The sequence below is a fragment of the Letharia columbiana genome (assembly GCF_014066305.1).
Source record: "Letharia columbiana isolate WasteWater2 chromosome Unknown Sc0000003_s0, whole genome shotgun sequence".
NCBI lineage: Eukaryota > Fungi > Ascomycota > Lecanoromycetes > Lecanorales > Parmeliaceae > Letharia > Letharia columbiana.
Window position 1 is genome coordinate 1,491,623 of NW_023501039.1, and position 21,845 is coordinate 1,513,467.

The window sequence follows — 21,845 nt, forward strand, 5'->3', positions numbered from 1 at the left end:
GCGAGGTCACGAAGTGGTAGAATCACAGTCTCGATTTGAGTCAAAAACATGTTGCACAATTTTTTTTTGGTTGCGGTGAAGTCATTTTGCCCGCAATATCTATCCCCAATACGAGTAACGTCCACTTACTCCTGCGTTCAATATATTGGATCCGCACCTGCGATCAACGTCACATGCTAGTCTCTAGGACTGTGAATCGTGTTTTCCAAAAGGAGCGAATTATCAGAATTAGCGTCAGCAACCTGCATCTTGACCGCACAGCTTGTGTGTCCACACTGGCTTCCCCCAACTCAAAATCGAGCCCCACCAGAAACTTCAACCTTACAACCTCTCGGGCCCAACAGATCTCAAGACACCTCTCTACCCAGACATCGCGAAATCTCGAGATGAGTTCACTCCCGATCAGCGAGAAGGGCTATCATGCCAATGCCCCCGGCGGATACTCTGTCAGAAAGAACGGGGCGCCCAATTCACTGGAGCACCGCATCTACGTTGAAAAGGATGGGGTGCCCTTGTCACCGTTCCATGACATCCCTTTGTACGCCAATGAGCAGCAGACTGTTCTCAACATGATTGTGGAGATTCCACGATGGACTAACGCCAAGATGGAGGTAAGTGACCGGCCTTGGAAGAGGCTTCATACTACACAACCTTTACATTCCCAAGAGCATTGGTGCTGATACAGTTCATCCAGATTTCCAAGGAAGAGAAATTGAACCCAATCAAACAAGATATCAAGAAAGGCAAGCTTCGCTATGTCCGCAATTGCTTCCCTCACAAAGGTTACCTCTGGAACTACGGGGCGTTCCCTCAGGTACAGGCACCTAAGACTTTCTTTGTCTCTCTACTGAACAACAAAAATAGACCTGGGAAGACCCAAATGTTCTCCACCCGGAGACCAAGGCCAAGGGTGATAACGATCCCCTCGACGTCTGCGAGATCGGTGAGCTTGTTGCAACTCCAGGACAAATCAAGCAAGTCAAAGTCCTCGGAGTCATGGCCCTGCTCGACGAGGAGGAGACCGACTGGAAGATCATTGTCATTGACGTCAATGACCCATTGGCACCTCGACTCAACGACATTGAGGATGTCGAGCGACACCTACCGGGCCTGTTGAGGGCTACCAATGAGTGGTTCCGTATCTACAAAATTCCGGACGGAAAGCCAGAAAATCAGTTTGCTTTCTCAGGCGAGTGCAAGAACAAGAAGTACGCCACGGATGTCATTCGCGAATGTGCGGAGGCCTGGGAGAAGTTGATCACTGGCAGGACTCAGCCGGGTGGCATTTCTTTGTAAGCTGCGTTGACCTTTCGAGTGTTACAACTGTACTGAGAAGCTCATGTTGTTATAGGACCAATGGGACCGTCCCGCATTCCCCAGACCGTGCGGATGCGAGCTCCCTCAAAATCCCCCGGCATGAAGACCTAGCTCCCAAGCCTATCGACGGGATTTATGACAAGTGGTTCTTCATTTCTGGCGCTGCCGTCTAAGCTCGCCAATCTTCTCCAATCAATCATCTCCCAGAATGGATCTAACCTGTGCTTATGGAGAAATATGGGAATATTCGACAGTGGGCGTTGCCTAAAGTCTTTCCCAGCAGCAGATAGCTTAGCATAGAGAATTTATGTGCCCGTATGATACTGCTCTCCGAGCTCCATGCTGATGCATTATTGTCATGGTCCTTCAATTGCCGGTCAGATCTGCCTGTCGGTTCAAAACCCTTGAATGGCGATCCACCTCCTCCACGACGTCATTTATTTTCAGCTTCTCGGTGTCCAATTGCATCTCTTTCCCATCTTCTATAAGAACGTCTGATCAGCTAAGATCCATTATAATGGATTCAAGCGCTTAGGTATGAAGCACATACTGAATTTGAGCTTCAAGAAGCTAGGCTCTTGGCTATTGCGCTCAAGCACCGTGGTATTGATCTTCATGGTACTTCTAGCATTGGCAGGTAGATGCGCTAGAAAGACTCGACAGGTCTTTGAAGGCTTTGTGAACGGATTGAACCTCGAAGTCACTTCGGTGATATGTTTTGTGATCATGGTACCAATCTATAACTAACTGAGGAATAAATCAGCTTCATAGGGTACCTTTTGGTTTTATCCGCATACCTGATTTCAGTGAAGCTTCTTGTGCAGATCTAAAAAGAATGTCGCAGGAGAGCAGAGCAGTCCGGCGTCGATCCTTTTGAAGTGGGCGGAAATTGCCCGCAACATCGTCACCTCGTCCGCGGTCCTTTCACCACCTTCTTCAGCTCGGAAATGACCACTCAAGCACTTAATGCCCGCTTGACACCCCTTTTTGAGTCTTTGAAGCAGACGCAGCAGCTGATCACTCGACTCTCCAAGTTTCCCGCCCAACTTGGCGCCAGCCCTTCCAACCCTGACGAGGACGACGCCCGCGTGGAACTTAGTGCAGAGATCCACCAGACCTTGAAGGAGCAGGAGGAGGACTTTGAGTTACTCCGGCAGGAAGTAGAAGATCAGACAAACATATCTAGCTGGTCGTCGAGCGCTCGCCGAAGAGACGCTGGAAAAGGCAGTCAAAGGACAGATCTAGCAGCACAAATTACGCGTTTGGGGGAGGATCTGAAGATGTAAGTATTACATAGCCATTTCTCTCAAAAATTCAGACTAACGTACATGGCCACAGTGCCCGTGCCCAATTCCGCAAAGCTCAGCTTCAAGCCAAGCGCAACGCTGAAGCCGCAAAGCGCAAAGAACGAGAGCTCCTATTCGCAGGTATACAAGAAGGAAACAGCACTACAGCTTACGGTCGAAGAAAGGGCCAAGAGAAGCTATCACAGGAGGAAATACTACTCAATGCTTCAAGTGACGTGACTGCTGCATTGAGAAGGACCCATACGCTGATGTCAGCCGAGCTCGAAAGGAGCCAATTCGCACGAGAGACTCTAGGTGAGGGTATTCAGGCGGCTTTGGTTCTTCAGTATGGCTAATACTCTACAAAGAAACCTCTACAAAAGACCTGGCTACCCTATCGGAATCTTACAGTAACCTCGACACTCTCCTCTCGTCGTCCCGTTCACTAGTTTCTAGTCTCATACACTCGCAGAAATCCGACACCTGGTACCTCGAGAGCGCTTTTTATATCCTTGCTGCTACTATCGCCTGGCTTGTGTTTCGACGCCTCATCTACGGACCTGGCTGGTGGTTGTTGTATCTGCCTACGAAGTGGCTGTGGCGGTTGAGCCTATTGGCCGTGCAGCTTTTGGTAGGCTCACTATCAGCAGTAGCTGGAACTGTTGGAGCAAAGAATCAGAGCAGCGCCCTTTCTCAAGCCTCGGAAAGCATTGTTACAAGCTTCGCGCAGAAACCCACTGGCACGGGCAAGATCCCGACTTTCAGACCGAACAGTCCGGCACCTTCAGTCAACGTCGGAGCTGGTGGACAAGGCGCCAAGATGCAGCAGCCGCAGCAGCCTTCACGAAAGGAGGACAAGACGTTGTCAGATCAAGTGGGGGAGATGGCCGAGCAGAGTCAGAAGGAGGAGCACACCCAGCTAGAGAACACAGCAACCGCTGAAGGAGAACAGCAGGGCACCGTGCTAAGAGAGAGGAGAGAGGATGAGCCTCCAAACCCCAAAAAGCGAATGTGGGAAGAGCCCATTGATCGGTCCCGGGAGAACGCCCCGCGAGACGAACTGTAAATAGAGTCGTTGACCTCATGCTTCTGTTCACAAATGTCATTCGTCTCTCCAGTCCCTTCACACTTATTGTCTAATGACAAAGACTCAATTGAGCTCTGGCGTTGCCGTTCGGTCTTAACGGATTTAGTGAGCAAAGACTTTGCCAGCAATGTTGACTTTTCTCGACTTCATAATGTTGCTAAACTCATGTCGCGACGCCGACAGTTCTGCCTGGTCAATGCACATAACAGTCCTCTTCCTAACTAAAGCTCCCCAGCAATGACTTCCAACCTCACGTCCCGCTGGACAACCCTCTACACTCGCACCCTCCCCACTCTCGCCCAGTCCTCCCAGCCCACCTGGCCCGTCCACCTAGACCACTGCTTCGCGCGCATCATCCTCGACGCAGTCATCGGCAACTCAACCTCCAGTCGCCCAGACGAAACGCCCACTCCATGGACCGCGAAGCTGAAATCGCCCGCGGTCAAGAACATGAGCCCACAGCAACTGGAAGCGTGTATAGAGCTCGGCGAAGCTATAGCCGAGGGAAGAATCGATCTGGTGGAATTGGACCAGCGGAGTTTGACCGTTCGAGGGAAGATGCTCAAGGGTGAGAAGAGGAAGAGGGAGGATGTGCCAGGCGACGCCGCTCCGGATATGAAGAAATCCAAGAAACCATCGCGAAGCCAACAAGGCGACATTCGAGCCGCCATGGGTGCGCCTCCGACGACTCCGCCCAAATCGCCATCACCAGCGGCAGTCGATCCGGCTCTATCCTCTGAGATCACCTCGCATCCCACCCTCACACCCTTTCGCAGACGCGTCCTGCTTGCTCTTTGCCAAGTGCCTTCGGGCTCATACACTACCTATCTCGCTCTCTCGAATCATCTATCTTCCTCGTGAGTCTACTCTTCGGAACGTTCTTCCCCCCCCACGCCTCCCGCATTGTGAGCGGTAAGACGTGTCCTGAGAGGATTTGTACTCACTTGAAATGTTTCACCCCTCAAATATGTAAGTAGAAGAGGAATGCTGACCCAGAAACCAAGACCTCGTGCAGTGGGCAACGCGTTGAGAAACAATCCGTTTGCGCCACGGGTGCCTTGTCATCGGGTCGTCGCTGCTGATGGGGGCATGGGGGGGTTTGGAGGGGAGTAAGTGCACATTTCGGAGCAAATATCTCCTACTCGAATCCATGGTTCTTGAGCCACAAGACCTGTCTCGCGAGCAGTAGGCCCGTTTCAATCTCCGAATTTGTCTTATGATCTGTGCGTCTTGCCTCGAAGAAGCCATACTGACTCTGCAATGTGTAGGTGGGGGCCAAAGGGTAAACACAATGGGAAGAAAGTACGGCTGCTGAAGGGTGAGGGTGTGAAGGTCGACGCTGCGGGTGGGAGGGTAATGGGGTCACCGTGGTCGGGCTTCAAGTGAGATATGCAGAGAGAGTAAAGCTGAGATCCCAGGATGGGACGGGGGGTAGATATCTATGAGATAGTGAGAAAGCAACGACGAAAACGGAGGGGTGGCAGCACTCGAGGAGAGTTGACTCCTCGGGTTTTGAAAAACGTTCAAAGGCGACAAAGGGCAACTGTGACCGCTCCTCAATGAGCCCGCCGTTAAGGAGGGCCGTCTATGGTCGAAGAGACCTCTTCGCATGAACTCTACGTTATGGCGTTTTAGGTTGTCTCAATGATGCACGAGCGAAGGGCAGCGTTTTCGAACCTGTTTTGAGAACTTGGAAGAAGCGTCGAATCTTTGTAGAGAAGCGTTCTGTATGTACTCAGAGCTCTGCGTCAAGCTGCAGGCCTTCCGTCCAATGATATAGACCTACTTATAGTATGCACACATAATTGCTGCGGTTCGGAAAAAGCGTGCTTGCACGGTCCCACGGCAAACTTCAAACATCTGACCAGAGCCCCAATGTGCATCCGTCAGGAGAAGCAACATACGATTCCAACCCCCACACCGTGCAGGCACACCATGTACACCACACCTGCCTTCCGAAATATACTATACCGGTAAAACCATCATCATCCCAGGGTATCGCAACATCATGACGAAAAAGACCGCTTAACGAACGCTAAAAACGCCTCGACGAGCCTTGCCCTTCTCACGTTTGCCCCAATGTCTCTTGCTCGAGACCATGATAAAGACATCCATGAACCTACATCAGGGGCTGGCCTCCACGCTTTTACCTCTTTTCTTCCAAAAATTGAAATTGAATCTCGAGCCTTTCCTTCCAACAACGCGTTGATGCCCACCCCCATCTCTCATGCTGCCGTTGCTCATAACAGAAGTCTTGATGTCAATATCCTTGGCTCCATCCTGTCCAGTCACGTTTCCAGGTCGATGTCCATTCCCTGGTCGCTCCAAGTTCACGACGTCCGGCATTCCTTTGCGCTCGGGGCCAGCCCAGCTGTCTAATCTAGATTGAGAGCTCTTCTCATCGCTATCCACAGTCAAGACGCTCGTGGCCTGGGTCCCAGTTGGAGAGTATGGCGTAGATTGAGACATGCTGGTATTGTTGGTATGTGCGCCAGAAGATGAGCGATGGTGAGCGCAATGTGTGTACGGTCTACCTACGATTGTATTGGCCGTGAAGCGATTGGAGCGCCAATTGTCAGTATCATCGTCTTTGCTGCCGCGACGTGAAATATCTCCTGCCCCAGCGGATTCGCGAGAGCCGCGGCGACTCCCATTCGTAGACAGGCCAATTCCAGAAAATGCTGTTTGAGACAGAGTATCCTCAGACGCACGTCCTTTTGGTTGTATATTCTCAGAAGTGGTAACAGTAGATGCTGCCTGAGACCTTAAGTCGGCGTTCAAGCCTAATTGCAGCTGACTAGGCGAGCTGTTATTCAGCCGTCTAGTGGTGACAGTTGCATGCGAAGTATTCGCAGCAGGAGACGCACCTGATGAGCGACGCGAGTATGAGGCTGAGTCGGTGGTAGGGTTCACTTGATTCAGATTGCGGCCGAGGGAGGAGCGGCGGGATGTATTCTGGCTATGAGCACCCGAATCAAAAGAGCCGAGATGGTGAGGGATTGAGGAGGCTGACGCCCTACGCGGCTCGTCCGCCAATTGAGCAGCTTGCGCCATTGGCGAGGTCTCCAGAGGTTGAGATGCTGGCAGTCCTTCCGGATGTGAGAACTCAGGCTGACTGGCAGGACGGTCTGGGCTCCCTGAACGCGGAGATAAGAGACCCTCGGACGACCTTTGCTTCTTCCAACCCATGCTATCCTCTTTGAATGTCTGTTTCTTGATCCTTTCGGTCCAGATCTCTTGGTTTGCTTTCATCTCGTCAACAGCGAACGCCATTGCAGGCAGAATATCAGTAACAGCCTCAAACAATGGACGCGCAAAAATGTTCATGAAGCTGTTTTGGGAGTTTCCGAGCTTGATAAGGTTGCCCAGCTCTGGCGGACCACCGAAAAGCGTGGTAGGTATGCCTACATCCTTCTCCATTACGCCTTGATTGGCAAATTCAAGCTGAAGAATGTTGGCCCATTTAACGGCGACTTCGAAAGGACGTGCCTGATATAACATCAATTCCATACATACATTACTTACCTTAGCAAGAGTACTTACAACGTTGCTAATGTCTGCACACTTGACAAGTAGGGCACATGTAAGTATCCTGTAGTCGTCTAGGACTTGAGGACTCCAGCCGTCGGTGCCATTGTTATGGTACACCTTACCCTGCAAATTTCCGAGCTCCCTCATATAATTGAAATGCATACCCATATCAGTTGCTAATATTGAATTAATCATAAGCCCACGCATTGGGATGTCTTCGAATGCAGCCTTCCAGTAGCGGCGCAGAATCTGCGAGTAGGCTGCGCAGTGAAATGCTTCGAGCACGGATTTGTCATTGTATAGTTGAGCGAGTGGTGCGTTGAGAGCCACGAGGAACGCATTGTTAACACCCGGGTGGCCGACATCATGCCCAATCGCGGTTATCAGGAGTGTAAGAGCATCGAAAGGCTTCAGTAAAGCTGCGATTGGCGAAATCTCTCTGTTTACACCTGACTGTACCGACGAAGCCGGGAAGGGAGGTAGCGTGCCAAGCTGGATTAAAAAGTAGAAGATGGCTTGCATGACATCAACTACGTGACGGAAATTGTGGTAATTCACAAAGCCATTGTAAGCAGCACGGCTGGCCATCAAGAAAATCGTCAGATCAGCTGCGGATAGTCGCCATTTATCAAGTTCTGGGATGGTCAGAGCGTGTTGAAGCATAAGGAAGGCTGCGTGAATCAGATCATCTTCCGAGTAGTCGTGACCGGAGAAAGCCCAAGACCCAAGGGCGCGAGACAACGCTTCTTCCTTTCTCGATTCCAGAGGGGGCAGCTTTTTAAGGTCAATTGGGTGTAATTCTTCATCGGGGTTGCAGATGCCTTTCATCAGTCCTGAGACCATAGCTTCTCGAAGATAAGCGTAGGGTTTGTTGTCGTTGTTGCCAAGCCAAGACCGCTTTCTCACTCTCTTCTGCGCGAGAAACTTCGCACGTTCGTTCCGCGCCTCCTTTTGCGCGCGACAAGCATGCACCGTCAAGCCACGAAGGCGTTCTACTTGCAAAGGGGATGTTAGGACATCTATAGCTCCAGTGTCAACGCATCTCAGCATCTGTTGGTATTCTGACAAGGCCGGGTTGCCGGCGGCCCTTCTCGGGCTGGAGGATGTCGATCCAAATACGGAGAAGCCGCCTGAGGAAGGCCGCGATGGGCGGTTGTTCGTGAACGTATGGCTGGTGGGACGTTCGGATCCTTTATTGTAAATCATCGCCACAGGTACGACCAGCTTTGAGAGGCTTGAAGTTGAGATCTCCGCCGAAATGTGCTCTAGAAGAGCGAGACCGTAGCAGTCTGCGAGCTCGGAGGACGAAGACTCTTTCGGAATCTCGTCCGAACGGCCTTCTACCCCTTCGTTGGCCGGCGTCCCCAGCATGACAAGTACAGGTTGGATATCAGTACTCAGAGATTCGAGATGTGAGACTTTAGCCATGCAAGTATCGCCGGAAATGCAGGTATGCACTGTAACGTGTTAGTCGCTACAGCTTCGGGGGAAGTGATGTGTATTCTGATAACGCATGCCGAGGCCCTCTTTGGCGGAACTCCAAGGGTAAAGAGACGTACCTCCATTGAATACGGACAGAAGACTCTTGAGGTTGCTGCGCACTTCTTCAACTTCTCCAAGGATAGCTTTCAAGCATTCCGGATTTCGATCCTCCCACATATGTTCGCCGTACGTGTTTGCTCCATCCGAACGAATTGACTCTGACTTTTGAACCACTTTTCCGTCGAGATCTCGGCTCAAACGGTTGTCGACATAGACGATGTGGTACTCTGCATAGTCCATGACGGCTCGTCACAGCTGACCAATGTCGGGGCCCGTTAGGGTGGCCCGTATGTGGCGTGTGGGAGCTCTTTTGATGTTGTGGCTACTCGTGTATTTAAGTAGAGATGGGCAGAGCGCGGGCTGCTAGTCAAGTCTTCCAGAATGCACGCAATGGTTAGATGAGATTGTTGTTTCTCGGTTGTTATGGGGCTCAGTAGAGCTCAATGGATGAGCGCAAGTAGTCTCTGATGCAGGCAGACGGTACGGTTCGTCCGCGCGAAGCGATGCTGCACGATCAATCAGAGCAGTATCTAGGATACAGTTCTGCTTGGATCGAGCAATTGAGGAAAGAGGTTGCGAGGAGTGACGACTACTAAAGCGAGGTGGATCCCGCGCATGTAGGTGAGGGAAACCGTGAGATCTGCGCTGAGAGCGATCCGTGCTACCGTGAGCAGTCGAGTAGTCTCGTCGAAATCCGAGGGACGGGTATGAGGGCAAATTGGCGACCATGTGTAATTGATATGGTTGAAGCAAAGAGTTCGTGAGCAATGCACGGTGACCTCCTCTTCTCACGTGCTCCTGCTCCTAATGGTACACGACCAGCTTATCACGGTTTGGTAACTTGGATGTCGAAGACCTTGCTCTTCGCTTGCTATGTGCTATCTGATCGAAGCGGCGCCAGCGTCGCGGGCAAAGAGACGTTTGATCTATGCGCAACATCCGGTGCGAGTTTGAGGGGAATTACTTTCGCCAGCAAGGAAGGTTCGGGACATTGGAGCAACGTCGGATGGAGAAACCAAGTTGAAGGTGGGCAGTTGACGTGAGGTTGGCCAGACAATGGTGTATGGAAGAAGCAGAAGGCGCAATAGTGGCAGGAAGGTAGAGATCGAGTAAGGGTAAGGGTAAGGGTAGGTTGATGGGAAGGAGAGGTTGAGGTTGTTCGAGAATAGTGGAGGAGTGTTGGCTTGGCCTGGTCAAAATAGGGTTTGGCGTAAGAACCGAAGTACTCCTTTCGCCGATTTACGATTTACGATTTACGATTTACGAGTACCTAGGGGTGTACAAAGAGTGTCAAAACATTGCTAAGACTCCAAATCCCAGATGATAAGTTATTGTTTTTTTCTTCTTTTCTTTCTTTTTTTAAACAACGAGGAATCAAAAAATGAGAAAGGACATCTGGGATGACTTGGCGATTTTTGGGGGGGGGGGGGGAATCATCAAGCTTGTCCTGGTCCAATTCTGTTACTTATGGACTGATGAATTATTGCCAGGCGACAAGTGGTGCGGCTGATGCTTGACTAGAGTAAAGAGCGAGATTAGATACTTAAGAATTTTCCGAGCGAAAGGATATGCCGCTATATGAACTTGTGGACTACTTCTATGCTCCATGCATGGAATTGATTGGAGAGAGGCTCCGAATACGGTACTCGTAATTCGTACGGTAAGTTACAGTAGTCAAAGGAAGGAATAGAAGTCTTTCATTCTTCCATCTTCAGGACCTTCCAGAAGCCTCTTCTGATTCGTCAGGAAATTCATTACGAGTAATTACATTACCTACTCACTAATTTAGTTTACCTTACATTAAAGTGGTGTATTATTGATTGTGTACCGTGTATCTCATCTTTGTTTCACGCCGCGGGGAAATCCCTTCCCCTTCCCCCCACCCCAACTTTGAACGCATTGATCGTTTATAATTACAAGAAAACCCTTGATTGCCACCGACATCTTCAACGCCTGAGCCCTGAGTGTTCAGAAGCCTCACCAAGTACTAGTGTATCTCACGTTCAGCTTTGCAAGATTCCTTTGCTTTACTTTGCTTTGCTTCGCTTTGTCCGAGTCCTGCGTAACCTTCTTCCAGGCATCTTAGCGATCGGAAAGAAGGCGCCATCTTCATCTTTCTTGCGACAGGAGCCTGGTCTTACCTTATTCGTATCTTTCTCCAACATGATGTCGATACAAGCTTAATAAGCTACCATACAACTGGCCGGGAAAAAAGCTGTTGACATCCTTCAAACCATGTTTGACCCTACCTACCTGCCTGCAGCCGAACGGTTGAACGATCGTGTCACTCAAGTTCCACTGACGCCCAAATAATGTGAGGCCACTGTCTGATGTAACCATTTCCATAAACATTAATAAAGTCTCACTGTTACTCACCCCTTACACCTTCTCACTGCTTGCCTGCAACGAATCCTTCAGTTCGCATCCTGTCACCTCTTTCCATTCCTATCTTGGACCCCCACAAAAGTGCTCTTCCCAACTGTGCGGCTGAGTACATCTGCGCTACAATGCGCCGCTACAATTTTTGCGCAATTACCATTCCCCATCAGGCCCAATGATTCGGTGCGCCTATCCGTTGGATGTCTGCCATCCCGCTATTGGTGTTTTGACTGCGGAGGACGAATACTCCCTACAACTTATAGGACAGGGCAAAAAACCCCGAGGCCGCCAAATCCCATTCCTCAGGCCGCCAAAAGCAATCCACTTCGAATCAGAGGTGCACAAATTGTAAGTCGAAGTGGAAAGTTTTTTGTAGCGAGGCCTACGTGTATCTTTCGACTACACTGACCCCAGCGATCAGGCTGATGGAAAGGCCCAAGCATTTCTTCGAGGTACCCTGAACCCCTAAAATCGCATGCGAGATAACACCGAAATTTAAAAATCCTGATGCTTGGAGGGAAGAAGAACCCTTAAGTCACCCCCACCAAATTTCCTCCCTCTGAGACATCACACGACGCCGTATTTGTATGGTTTCCAAGCCACGACAGAACATCTCTATCTAGATTTGGACAAGCTGAAGCCTGGTCAATTGCTCCGCTCCCATTCTCGCTGCACCCCATTGGTGATCTCCGTACCCTTTGTTTCTCTCCGCTGCTTGACCGAGAACTCTGCTTTGAGTGCCAGGTGGTCGCTTGGGAAGTGATGATTGGGGAATCCTGGCACCTTCCGCAGATATTCTTCTTCGACACTTCCAAGCAGATGTCGGACCTGCAGTGCATTGGTAGAGTACCAAATGTAGTCAATGACCCCGATGAAGCTCGGCGTGTAATTTGTGAAACTCAGCTCCGCGGTCGTACTGTACGCAGACTTGAGCTTGAACGGATGAGCCATTCCTTCGCGGGTAAGACTGCCATACCCCCGATTCCCCAAGTCGGGATGATTACCAGGCAAGCTGCCACGCGTGATGAGATCGTAGACCCCACTTCCAGCAGCGGCGTTAAAATCTCCACATATTATGAGCGGTATCTGAGGTCCGCTGGAATACTCGAGGGAGACACTAGGCTCGGGAGCAGGCTCATCTGCAGTATCTGGGTTGCCTCGGCTATCAACCTCGGAGTGGCGGAAAGCTGCTTTGTCGGTGCATGGAGGGTACTTTGCCCACTTTTCCGCTTGCTTCGATATTTGCTCCAGAAGAATCGCGACTTGAACCACTTTGACATCTTCAAACGCAGGATCCCAGAATATGTGCGCATTGCCGACGATCATCCTTGACCCGGTCATCCTGTTCTCAAGGAACGTTACCACGGCGACGTGATCTCTAGGCATGACGCGGTTGAAAGTATCGTGCTCGCCTTTCATGTCCGGCCGGTTGATGGCTGTGTTTGCAAAATCGATGAGAACTTTATCAAGACAGACATATTTACTTCCTTTGTAAAATGTTGCACATCCATCAACCAATTTGGCATCCTTTTCCGCCATGGTCTTTGCCCTTGTTTTCGGCCAAAAAACTCCACGATAGTCGTTGACAGCAAGCTCGCGGCGAAAGTATTCGTCAAAACTCTCGCGGTCGACTTCTTGCAGGCAAACGATGTCCGCGTCATGATCTTTGAGTTCATTGAGAATAACCTCCCTTCTATAGTCCCAAGAAAGCACGTCCGAAGGCGTGTAACCATAATGCGACTTCGTAGCGTATTTATCGCATAGTATGTTGTAAGAAAGAACACTGAGAATCTCTGAGGCAGGAGACGTATCAATTTCCACACGGGGACGCTCATTGGGAGGGGTCCCAGCTGCAAGTCAGTCAGTCCGATTGCCCCCATAGGGGATTAAGAGTAACCTTATCATGTGAAGGATAATACATACGTGTAGCATTTTCCCTTAGATGAGTCACTAACGACTTTGTCCCATGGTGCACGATGTGCTCCTTTAGATCCTCATCTAAGGGATTCCCATCTACTCCTAGCGTCTCTAGTTTGAACAAATATCCCACCTCGTAAGGAAGCGTTTGCAAATTGTTGTCAAACACCAGGAGCTCTTTCAGATTGACGAGCATTCCGATTTCTTCTGGTAATTCCATGATTTGGTTGTTTGATATATCCAGATGTGTCAGGCTCCTCAGATGACCGACAACGGGGTCAAGGCGTGCAAGCCGATTATGGTCGAGGTACAGTTTCTTGAGGAATTTGTAGGCAAAGATGGATGTTGAGATCGCCCTCATACCTTGACCGCTACAATCCAAGGCGTCCCAATCTTGTCTTGAGATCTCTCCAACAGTGGTGGCCCGATTGCGCTCTTCTTCACCTTCTTCAGCTGCCTCTTCGGCAGGCGTTGGCTCCAGGGCTTTGCTCACTCGCGATATTACCCCTTCTTTCTTGCAATGATGGTGCGGCGCCGATTGCGCCTGTCTCGATTCTGCGGCGAGCTGCATCTGACGTTGCCAATGCTGATTTGGTATGAAGTTGTCATTAATCCCCCCAACCTGAGAGTTGCTTGAATTGCCATTGTGAAGGGTGTTCGGAGTAAAATGAGGAGTGACGTTGGATAACGTTCCCGAGGAGAATGTATGCTGGTGGCCTATACCGTGACCTCCGTTCTGGTTTTGCGGGTGGTGGTTGGTCTGTTGACCGTGGTGCTGCTGGTAAGATTGATGTTGGAACTTGTGGCCCGCGCCTGGCTGCATAAATCTCTGATGTTGTCCACCGTTCATCATGGCGTGCTGACCCTGCTGATGGCCCTGGCTGTACATCGCATACGGGTTCTGGGAAGAAGCTTGTGATACAGGCGAGCGAGAGGGCGAAGGGGTGTCGTTGGCATAGCTACCTCTGCCACTGTTCACTGGAGAGCCGGATCGGGCCAGATGACGAGGATGGTGGTTTTGTTGACTATACTGGTTGTAGTAGAATGGTCCGGTTCCAGGGAACCGGTGTGCTCCATCTGCCATCTAACAAGGTCGACCGAAAGGGAGACGACAGAGTATACGTATTCTTCAGTGTAGCTATTGTTGTATTCAGATCTGTGATTGAGGAGGTGGATTTGCGTGAGGATCTTCGTTCCACCATAGGCATAGGAAAGTCGTTTGCGTGCTCAGGTCTAGGCTCGAGGGGCTGAAGTTGACCAATCTCCAGACTGAGGATTGAGGACGTTGTGATACCGTGAGGAGATTCCTGCCGGTGGTATTGTTGCAATTTAGCAAGATAGATAACCCGTCCAATACACTCGGTCGTCCACTTCACAGCCACGCAAGCATCGTAGTCCTGGTGTAATGCGCGTTAGAGGAGACTCTGCGACAGCTTGTCAACGGGTTGCGGGTCAGGGTGTTAGGAGAAGACGCTAAGGACATGGGCTTCTCAAAAATGCAGTTGAAACTGATTGCGACAACGTAGAAGCGTATCACAATTCTGGTTATTGCAATAATAATTAATGATAGCAGTCGAATGGCGTACCTTATGAATCCAACGAAAACGCTGCTGGTGAAGGTTCCGCCGCATTCTGTATAGAAGCGCGGAGCTACCCGCCTTAGCGCTAAGCTAGTCTCGCCAGTGCCCCTCGTGCTTTAAGGCTGACAGCCTGATGGTGATGAAGGTACTCGTACAGTACTTCCATTTTAATCCCCTGTCACGTTGATACGGAGTCTACTTTGCTACAGCAGTGAATTTGAGTCAGGCATCTCCGCAAGTCCGATCAAACGCTTGCGAGTTGAATCATTCAATGACTAATTCGAAAAGGTTTCCGTAATGAATGCCTGCTCGTGTCTTGTGGTAGCTGAGTTCAATACTTGACCACAGTTTGGGTACTTCTCCTTTTGGATGCTCAGCTTTTCAGACGAAAATTTGAAGGCTTTCTTTTTATTGATTCACCCTCGTCACCTTCATTCCGAACTAAGGAACCAAATGAACGTGAAAGACCTCTGGATCCCCTGTCAAGATCTTATATCCCACCTTATATCCCACTTTGTACCTTCAAGTCTACCTGTCTCTGAACGACAATTTTCTTGCTGACAATATGACATAAGAGGATCTATATACATGGACTCCGTAAGGCGTCGCACACCATCCTTGGTGGATCCTTGAGTTCAGATCATGGAAACTAGCACGCCTAAACCTTTGCCCAAGGGTCCTACCCCGTTGCTTTTTGAACCATATTTCTATATGTTTCGAGCTTTCAGACATTTGCTTCATCTATACCTCCAGAAAACCGCTCTTGCACCAATGATATTATGAGGCTGCCGTCGCCTGCCTTTAGCACCATCATACAGACTCCAGGATCCGGGATTTGCAACTCAGTACGGTGCTAGAGGGGGAACGTTTCCTAACCCAGCTCCTGTCAATGACCGCCCGATTAGCGACATGCCCTCTCCATTCGTCTATCGACAGGGCCGGCATTTTCTGGAAGATGCAAGCACATACCCACTGCCTATACATCTAAAGGAGCTAAACAGACAAAACTTTCGAACTCTTCTGCTGGCCCAAGTCTTCAGATGTCCATTTTGTAGCACGTTTCATGAACAGCCTGAGAAGTTTTTGGGGTCAGCTTGCGGGTCAGGCACGCTTACTATGAGTTTCTTCCTAATCTATACCTCAGTCTGAGTTGAGGAGGAGGAACATGGAGGATTGACTGCAACATACACCATAAGTGCGGCCATCCCGTTTGCAAACGCCCAGAACAGATTCATCCAGGATCTTAATTTGTGGTTGGAAAAAGCTCTGTGCAAACAGAATTTGACGGCGACACCCTGTGCCCTCATAGGCTTTGACTTCTCAAGTGAGCCGGATGCTTATAGTGAGATTTGCAATGGAAGGTTTGTAGTCCCCTTCGGGCCTGTGCGCTAGGAGCATGAAAGCGTATCCCATGAGCCCAGCGGGACGATAACATCTGTGAAGAGAATGAACGCGTTGAGGGCTTCAGCGGCGGCCTGGAACATTCATCTTTGACATAAGACTAAGCGACCATCAGGCGGACAGCTTTGAGCATTGAGATTGGATTTGTTATGGAGCCGCTCTTGATGAAAGAAAATAGTAAGAGACGAGATGAATTGACTGTTAGTAGGCAAACAAGAATAAAGACTGCTGCGAGAAAGATAGTACTTTCAACCGAGAGGGTCTCGAGCTTGGAGCGTTGCGAGCTCGCAAGAAGTATCTTAAGCTTGACCGTAGCGCCGGCGAAGCGCCCTGCGCATTGTTCGGAGTCAGCATTGCTTATACGAGGTAGGCAATGGAGTTGCGAGCCAGATCTCGGGAGTAGAAAGGTCCTTTTGCTCCCGAAACATGTCTTGCGACTCAAATTCAATACCAACTGGGACAGATCGGCTCCGAAATGTACGTACCTATATCGCTTCAAATAATAACTTGATTATCCATCGTATCAGCAACCTGATTCAGCGATGATGAGCACATGCTTACAGTGCCTCAATCTCCTTCTTCACATATTCGGCCCTCTCTATGCCCTTCCTGATATCCTTTTCATCTTGAAGACCGGTCTGACTGGCGAATGATTTGTGCAGGTGAGTCTGGAAGTATGGATAACCCTGAGGGTAATTCTTGCCCAAGTTCAGGAGCTCTGCGAATCTCCGCGGCTTCAGTTTAGCAGTAGTCCTTCGTGGTCTGGGGAACGGGGTATGCGGAGGAGCATTTGGAAATCACCTTTGTAGATGTTGATTACTTCTCGACGCAGACCTGGGTTAGTCATCTCACAATGTAGCTTGCCGTCTTCGTTTCTGGCAGCTGATCGGCAGCTGTGAGATACATACAACATACTCTAGCACTAGACAGTTGACTGGAGCAGATTGACCGTCCCCACATTTTTGGGCACCTTCAGCCCTATCACAATCTTATCGATAAGGCAAGTACAGGTAGGCCGACGGGGAACAATTCTCGGGAACTTGTTGCTGTTGTGGTGATTGCCCCAAATATAATGACCTCTTATACAACAGAGGAGGGCTGGTGAGTCTACTTTTTGCATCATCTGAATACTTTTGTTTGCTATAAGTTGGCTTACAGACTCTTTTTGCGGGGCTCAAACCCCGGCTCAAAAAGTTGATGCTGACTCCGGAAACACGAAGGCATACACTTCCCGACGGGCACAAATTGTACACGAAGACCTGGATAGTCAGTAACTATCCACCTAAATTCTGCAACCCCCTACTTTATCCTTCAATTGACTGTCCGCCATACTTAGCCCACAACAACTCCTCACGCTCTGCTGCTCTTCGTCCATGGCTTTTCCGACCATATAAATAGTTACTACACTCTTTTTCCCACCCTCGCTTGTCGCGGCATTCAGTAAGTCTTCTCCAACTCATTTCTTTCCATCCAGAGGGCATTTTGAGTTACCAGGCACCCTGCCAGACCCGGTGCTTGTTATGCACTTCGCAAGCTGGAAACTTCAGCGTGAAAAGGGAGATTAGCGATCAAGACAGCGCGAATGTGAGATAGTCTACCATTCGCATGGTCTAATCATTAGACCTTCACTGACTTAATGACTCTCTGAAGCCCCAGATCTCCTCCTATAGGGGGGGCTTAACGTCTGCTAGACCCATTAAGCGAAGGAAAACAATTTTTTACTCCCCTATGTTGTACACCGCTCCGAAAGATGTAATTTCGTTTCGTGGATACACATTCCCAGTCAAGGAAGGCAACGCTAATATGGAGTATGACTGTAGATCCCATGCCTTCGATCAACGCGGCTGGGGACGCTCTGTGCAGACACCCTCACAACGGGGTCTCACTGGGCCTACAGCGACGGTACTCAATGACATAAGTTCCATTATTGATTCACTGCTTGCAACAGCTGCATCAATGTCCGTCCCTGTTTTCTTGATGGGCCACTCAATGGGGGGTGCGGAAGTGCTACAATGGGCAGCTCGTGGTCCCTCGGATATACGATCTCAGATAAGAGGCTATGTTGCTGAAAGCCCATACCTGACCCTCCACACGTCAGCACAGCCTCGTCGTATGATTGCAATAGCCGGTAGGTTAGCGGCGAAAGTCCTACCAAAAAGACAGATGTACGTATTTGCGCCGTCCATAATCCCTCTTTTGGACCAAATCTTGAGTCTTGATAGATGTCTTGGGAGTTTCGACTCTTTGGACATGTTCCAAGGCTCAAAAGATCCTCTCAAATAGGGAAACCTGACTCTGAAATTATCATCTAGGGTGCAGAAGCTGCAGCCCAGGTGGCTTTGCAGGGACCCGGCAGTATGCAAGAAGGTAAGCATGTTTCTTTCTCCTTCGGGGATGTCTTTGGGGCGTAGGGACCCGGCACGACACGAAATATCCTTTGCTGTAGGATATGACGGGAGAAAGCCATCAGAATTTCTGAGGTCCATCAGGCCTCAAAAACACTTCCCCGGCTTGCTCATTTGAACGGTTCTGCAGCCTTGAAGGCTCAATGCTCGTGAATCATTGCAATCTAAAGGGTAAATCTTATTAAGAAACATCAGACTTGCTGGCTCAAAGCTTCCATCTGGCTTCTTTGTCTAGATAAGTAGGCAGTCATCACTCAAATCCTGAGGGTCGGCTCCTCGTGGATCCGATCTCGGGTCTACATATTGTCTCTCGTTCAATATTTCAAGTCATACGTCATGCCTTGGTTTTCTATCTCAAAGATGCTCTACTGACTTAGGAAACTATCAGTGGGAGGATGACGAGCTTTGTCATGATACGGGAACATTGGAAGGGCTGGTCGGGATGATGGACAGGGGAGCAGAGTTGAATTGCGACAGGATAGTTGTAGAGGATGAGAAAAGTTTTTGGATAGGACATGGGAGTGGAGACCGGGTCACGAGTTTCGAGAGCAGTAAGCAGTGGTTTGGACGATTGAAGGCAAAAGATAAGGAGTTCAAGGAGTAAGCAATCTTTCGATGTCATCTTCCCTGATTCAATGAAGAAGGGATTTGCGAGGGCCTCTATCTAGAGTGTTACACTCTAAAAATCCGCGTTCAAATACGAGATCTGTCCCGTTTTGGACATGCTGACTCGGAAGCTTTCCAGATATCCGGGATGGTTCCACAAGCTACACGCTGAGCCGGGGGAGGACAAGATCACTTTCGCAAACGACGTTGCAGGTTGGATCCTCGCTAGAGCAAACATTCAGAGGACGCAAGCCTTGTCAGAGCCACAAAGCAAATTGTGACAATTCTCCGACTAGCAAATTTTTGGGCTCTGAGACTATTCCGGATGGTCTTCACGATGCATGGCTCGGTTAATGAGGTAGGAAGCACCGACCATACACTCTTACAGCACAGCAGCTCCTGTAGAAGAAACATGCAGCGCTCGAACTGCGGCGAGAGCCTGCCAGTCCTGATGTATTTATTCGTACCGACAAAATAACAATAGTGAAATGGCCGAATTTGACTTCCAAGAAGACATTCAGAAAAGATGTTGAGATATTATTTCCACAAGATTCAACATAGACAGCCCCTGAGATGTAGCTTTGCAGAACCAAAGCTCCCTTCGAGGAGGCCGCCTAAGTCCAGACATTAGATAAGCCTTTTATCCTGAGGTAAAGACCCCCTTTTGTCAGATATCGGCACGAAAGTGACCGAGCTTCGACGCTTAACAGCGGCGCAGAGGTCTGTGTGAACGATGATCAACTCTCGTGGGCTCAAGACTCACCAGTGCCCATCAATACTTCATCTTTTTCCAGACGCCGAGGAAACCTCCACCCGCCACTCGATAACCGACTTTCGGTCTACAGACGATCTCCATTTCACTGACTTGATCGTGAATTGGTTGATTGTCTCCTTCAGCGGTACTTGCTCCAGCGGAGTCGGCCACTGCGCCGTCGTTTAAATCCTTGTCCGCGTCCCCTGAAGCATCGTCTTCGCGTATGGTATCTTTTGCCTTCCTCGTCAGTGCCCTTGGAGTGACAGTACGTACATCCTGCGCACATTTCGGAGTCAGCGTTGCTTTTCAAAGGCAAACCTCAGACTCGCAAGACACGTCTCGGGACCAGAAAGAGCCTTCTGCTCCAGAAATATGTATTGCAACTCAGACCTCGGCATGAAAAAGGAAGGGATTATTTCGAAATGTACGAACCCAGTCCTTGCCTCCCGAGACGTTTAGTCCAAGCTCGAGAACACTGTCAAGGACCAAAGGGAGATTGAGTTGCTTGACTATTTTAACAATAGAAATGATCTGCGTGATACTGGGATTGAAGGCAACCAGATTACCGTTGGTATGCAATACAGACGCCGCTTTTTCGACATGATGAAATGAAGAAGGCATGTCCAGCACGATATGTGACAAGAATGCTTTTGCGTCAGGCCCAAGTCCACGATTGGAGACCTGCTCGTCTATCCACCCGGAGATATCACCAGCATGAAAGACAATATCGTTGAAGTAGAGTCCCTGGCGAAACCCTTTTACAATCTGCTCTGCATGTTTTGAATGTTTCAAAGATACGTCTAGAGTATGGATGACCGCTTGCCGGTCATCACTACTATGTTCATAGGAGGGTTTTGATCGTGAATTCAGATCGTCTTCCCGTCCGGAAGACCTCGGAGAACCTGGAGCACCAATTTTGAAAAGGGGTGCTGACTGACAATCTTCTACCGCTTTACTACTTGGGTTGTTGGTGTTGGGTCGTAGAGCATTTGCTGCGTGAACAGCTTTAGCGAGGTACAATGTTAATCCTCCATGCCCAGTGCCTGCTTCGAGAATCTCTAAGGAAGGGGGACCGTGAGTTGAGGGTGAAGGACTGGCGTGGATATCTAGCAACGAGACTATGAGATTGGCGTCCACTGGGTAGATCTACTGGTGGAAGAAGTAAGCCGCGTATACATGGCAGAGAATTAAGTAGTCCCACAGGAGTCACAATGCGAGGAGTCATGGTGACATATTCAGCCAAGGTGGGAAGGTAGACTCTGAGGTCGGCTCCTCTACTACTCCTCACTAAGTCTCTTGTGTTTCTGCCAATGATTTCGCTATGCAAGATGTCGCCACTGAGTCATGTCGGAGTCAGCGTATCTCTCTTAGCATCGGACCCCAATTGCCAGACGAGTTTTGGAACTGTTCCATTTCTAGAACAGGACTTGTCGCTCCAAATGCAGTACGAAGCCGGAAGAGATGGCTCCAAAGAGATGACTTACTGCTGAAGATTCGTCTTTCCATCTTGACGAAGTACGTTAGTCATGAACGGATCTCTCCCTTTCAGCTGCAGAACAACGCGATCACCGGCTGTCCCCAGCATGAGTTCATGGTTTGAAAGGAGTAATATGGGTTCACCTACCCTGTATTTTATTGTCGCCGCCTGAGACAAATCTTCGACAAAAGAAAGACGACCTGAAATTGATCGGGCGCGTTGAAAGTGTTAACATAATACAACGAACTATTCCCAATCCTCTTCAAGGCACATAGCAAAGCTGTAATTCCAGGACATGCAAATGCAATGATCGAACAGGTCACGTGCTGCGCGCATTAGGGTTTTAGTCCAATCAGATGATCGACATTTAGCCGGTCACGCCAAGGGTAAGCCCTAACCTCCTAGGTAAGTTAGATACCTGTGCTTGAGAGTGACTCCAGCTACCTAACCTCAGGTGTATCAACACCCTTATTTTGAAACGTCCACTTCGCATCTAAAATCAACCAATTCCCGTACATCTGTCTGACTGCGCCTTCAAATTACTGGCTCGGGGTTCCGGCTCG

The 21,845-nt window shown here is 49.6% G+C and overlaps 9 protein-coding genes across 9 annotated transcripts; 4 read left to right on the top strand and 5 right to left on the bottom strand.

The window, feature by feature from the left end:
* Positions 1-173: 173 nt before the first annotated feature.
* Positions 174-1,490, top strand: HO173_001967 (uncharacterized protein; the record flags this gene model as incomplete). The annotated part of the gene is made up of 4 exons (XM_037303903.1): positions 174-611; positions 695-814; positions 865-1,292; positions 1,352-1,490. The coding sequence occupies 4 exons, from the start codon at positions 174-176 to the stop codon at positions 1,488-1,490; spliced, it is 1,125 nt and encodes a 374-aa protein (XP_037169625.1).
* A 193-nt stretch (positions 1,491-1,683) lies between these two features.
* On the bottom strand, positions 1,684-2,045 carry HO173_001968 (uncharacterized protein; the record flags this gene model as incomplete). Its single annotated transcript, XM_037303904.1, has 2 exons — positions 1,684-1,799; positions 1,868-2,045. The coding sequence occupies 2 exons, from the start codon at positions 2,043-2,045 to the stop codon at positions 1,684-1,686; spliced, it is 294 nt and encodes a 97-aa protein (XP_037169626.1).
* Positions 2,046-2,264: 219 nt separating this feature from the next.
* HO173_001969 (uncharacterized protein) lies at positions 2,265-3,669 on the top strand (the record flags this gene model as incomplete). The annotated part of the gene is made up of 3 exons (XM_037303905.1): positions 2,265-2,599; positions 2,656-2,918; positions 2,972-3,669. 3 exons carry the CDS (start codon positions 2,265-2,267, stop codon positions 3,667-3,669), a joined length of 1,296 nt encoding a protein of 431 aa, XP_037169627.1.
* A 258-nt stretch (positions 3,670-3,927) lies between these two features.
* On the top strand, positions 3,928-5,076 carry HO173_001970 (uncharacterized protein; the record flags this gene model as incomplete). The annotated part of the gene is made up of 3 exons (XM_037303906.1): positions 3,928-4,547; positions 4,695-4,799; positions 4,959-5,076. 3 exons carry the CDS (start codon positions 3,928-3,930, stop codon positions 5,074-5,076), a joined length of 843 nt encoding a protein of 280 aa, XP_037169628.1.
* A 738-nt stretch (positions 5,077-5,814) lies between these two features.
* HO173_001971 (uncharacterized protein) lies at positions 5,815-9,003 on the bottom strand (the record flags this gene model as incomplete). The annotated part of the gene is made up of 3 exons (XM_037303907.1): positions 5,815-7,179; positions 7,234-8,678; positions 8,781-9,003. The coding sequence occupies 3 exons, from the start codon at positions 9,001-9,003 to the stop codon at positions 5,815-5,817; spliced, it is 3,033 nt and encodes a 1,010-aa protein (XP_037169629.1).
* A 2,784-nt stretch (positions 9,004-11,787) lies between these two features.
* HO173_001972 (uncharacterized protein) lies at positions 11,788-14,143 on the bottom strand (the record flags this gene model as incomplete). The annotated part of the gene is made up of 2 exons (XM_037303908.1): positions 11,788-12,992; positions 13,066-14,143. The coding sequence occupies 2 exons, from the start codon at positions 14,141-14,143 to the stop codon at positions 11,788-11,790; spliced, it is 2,283 nt and encodes a 760-aa protein (XP_037169630.1).
* A 2,196-nt stretch (positions 14,144-16,339) lies between these two features.
* HO173_001973 (uncharacterized protein) lies at positions 16,340-16,887 on the bottom strand (the record flags this gene model as incomplete). Its single annotated transcript, XM_037303909.1, has 4 exons — positions 16,340-16,370; positions 16,526-16,546; positions 16,602-16,758; positions 16,842-16,887. 4 exons carry the CDS (start codon positions 16,885-16,887, stop codon positions 16,340-16,342), a joined length of 255 nt encoding a protein of 84 aa, XP_037169631.1.
* An 881-nt stretch (positions 16,888-17,768) lies between these two features.
* On the top strand, positions 17,769-19,332 carry HO173_001974 (uncharacterized protein; the record flags this gene model as incomplete). The annotated part of the gene is made up of 4 exons (XM_037303910.1): positions 17,769-18,205; positions 18,353-18,407; positions 18,834-19,045; positions 19,191-19,332. The coding sequence occupies 4 exons, from the start codon at positions 17,769-17,771 to the stop codon at positions 19,330-19,332; spliced, it is 846 nt and encodes a 281-aa protein (XP_037169632.1).
* A 491-nt stretch (positions 19,333-19,823) lies between these two features.
* On the bottom strand, positions 19,824-21,030 carry HO173_001975 (uncharacterized protein; the record flags this gene model as incomplete). The annotated part of the gene is made up of 3 exons (XM_037303911.1): positions 19,824-20,081; positions 20,238-20,951; positions 21,007-21,030. 3 exons carry the CDS (start codon positions 21,028-21,030, stop codon positions 19,824-19,826), a joined length of 996 nt encoding a protein of 331 aa, XP_037169633.1.
* Between the last annotated feature and the right edge of the window lie 815 nt (positions 21,031-21,845).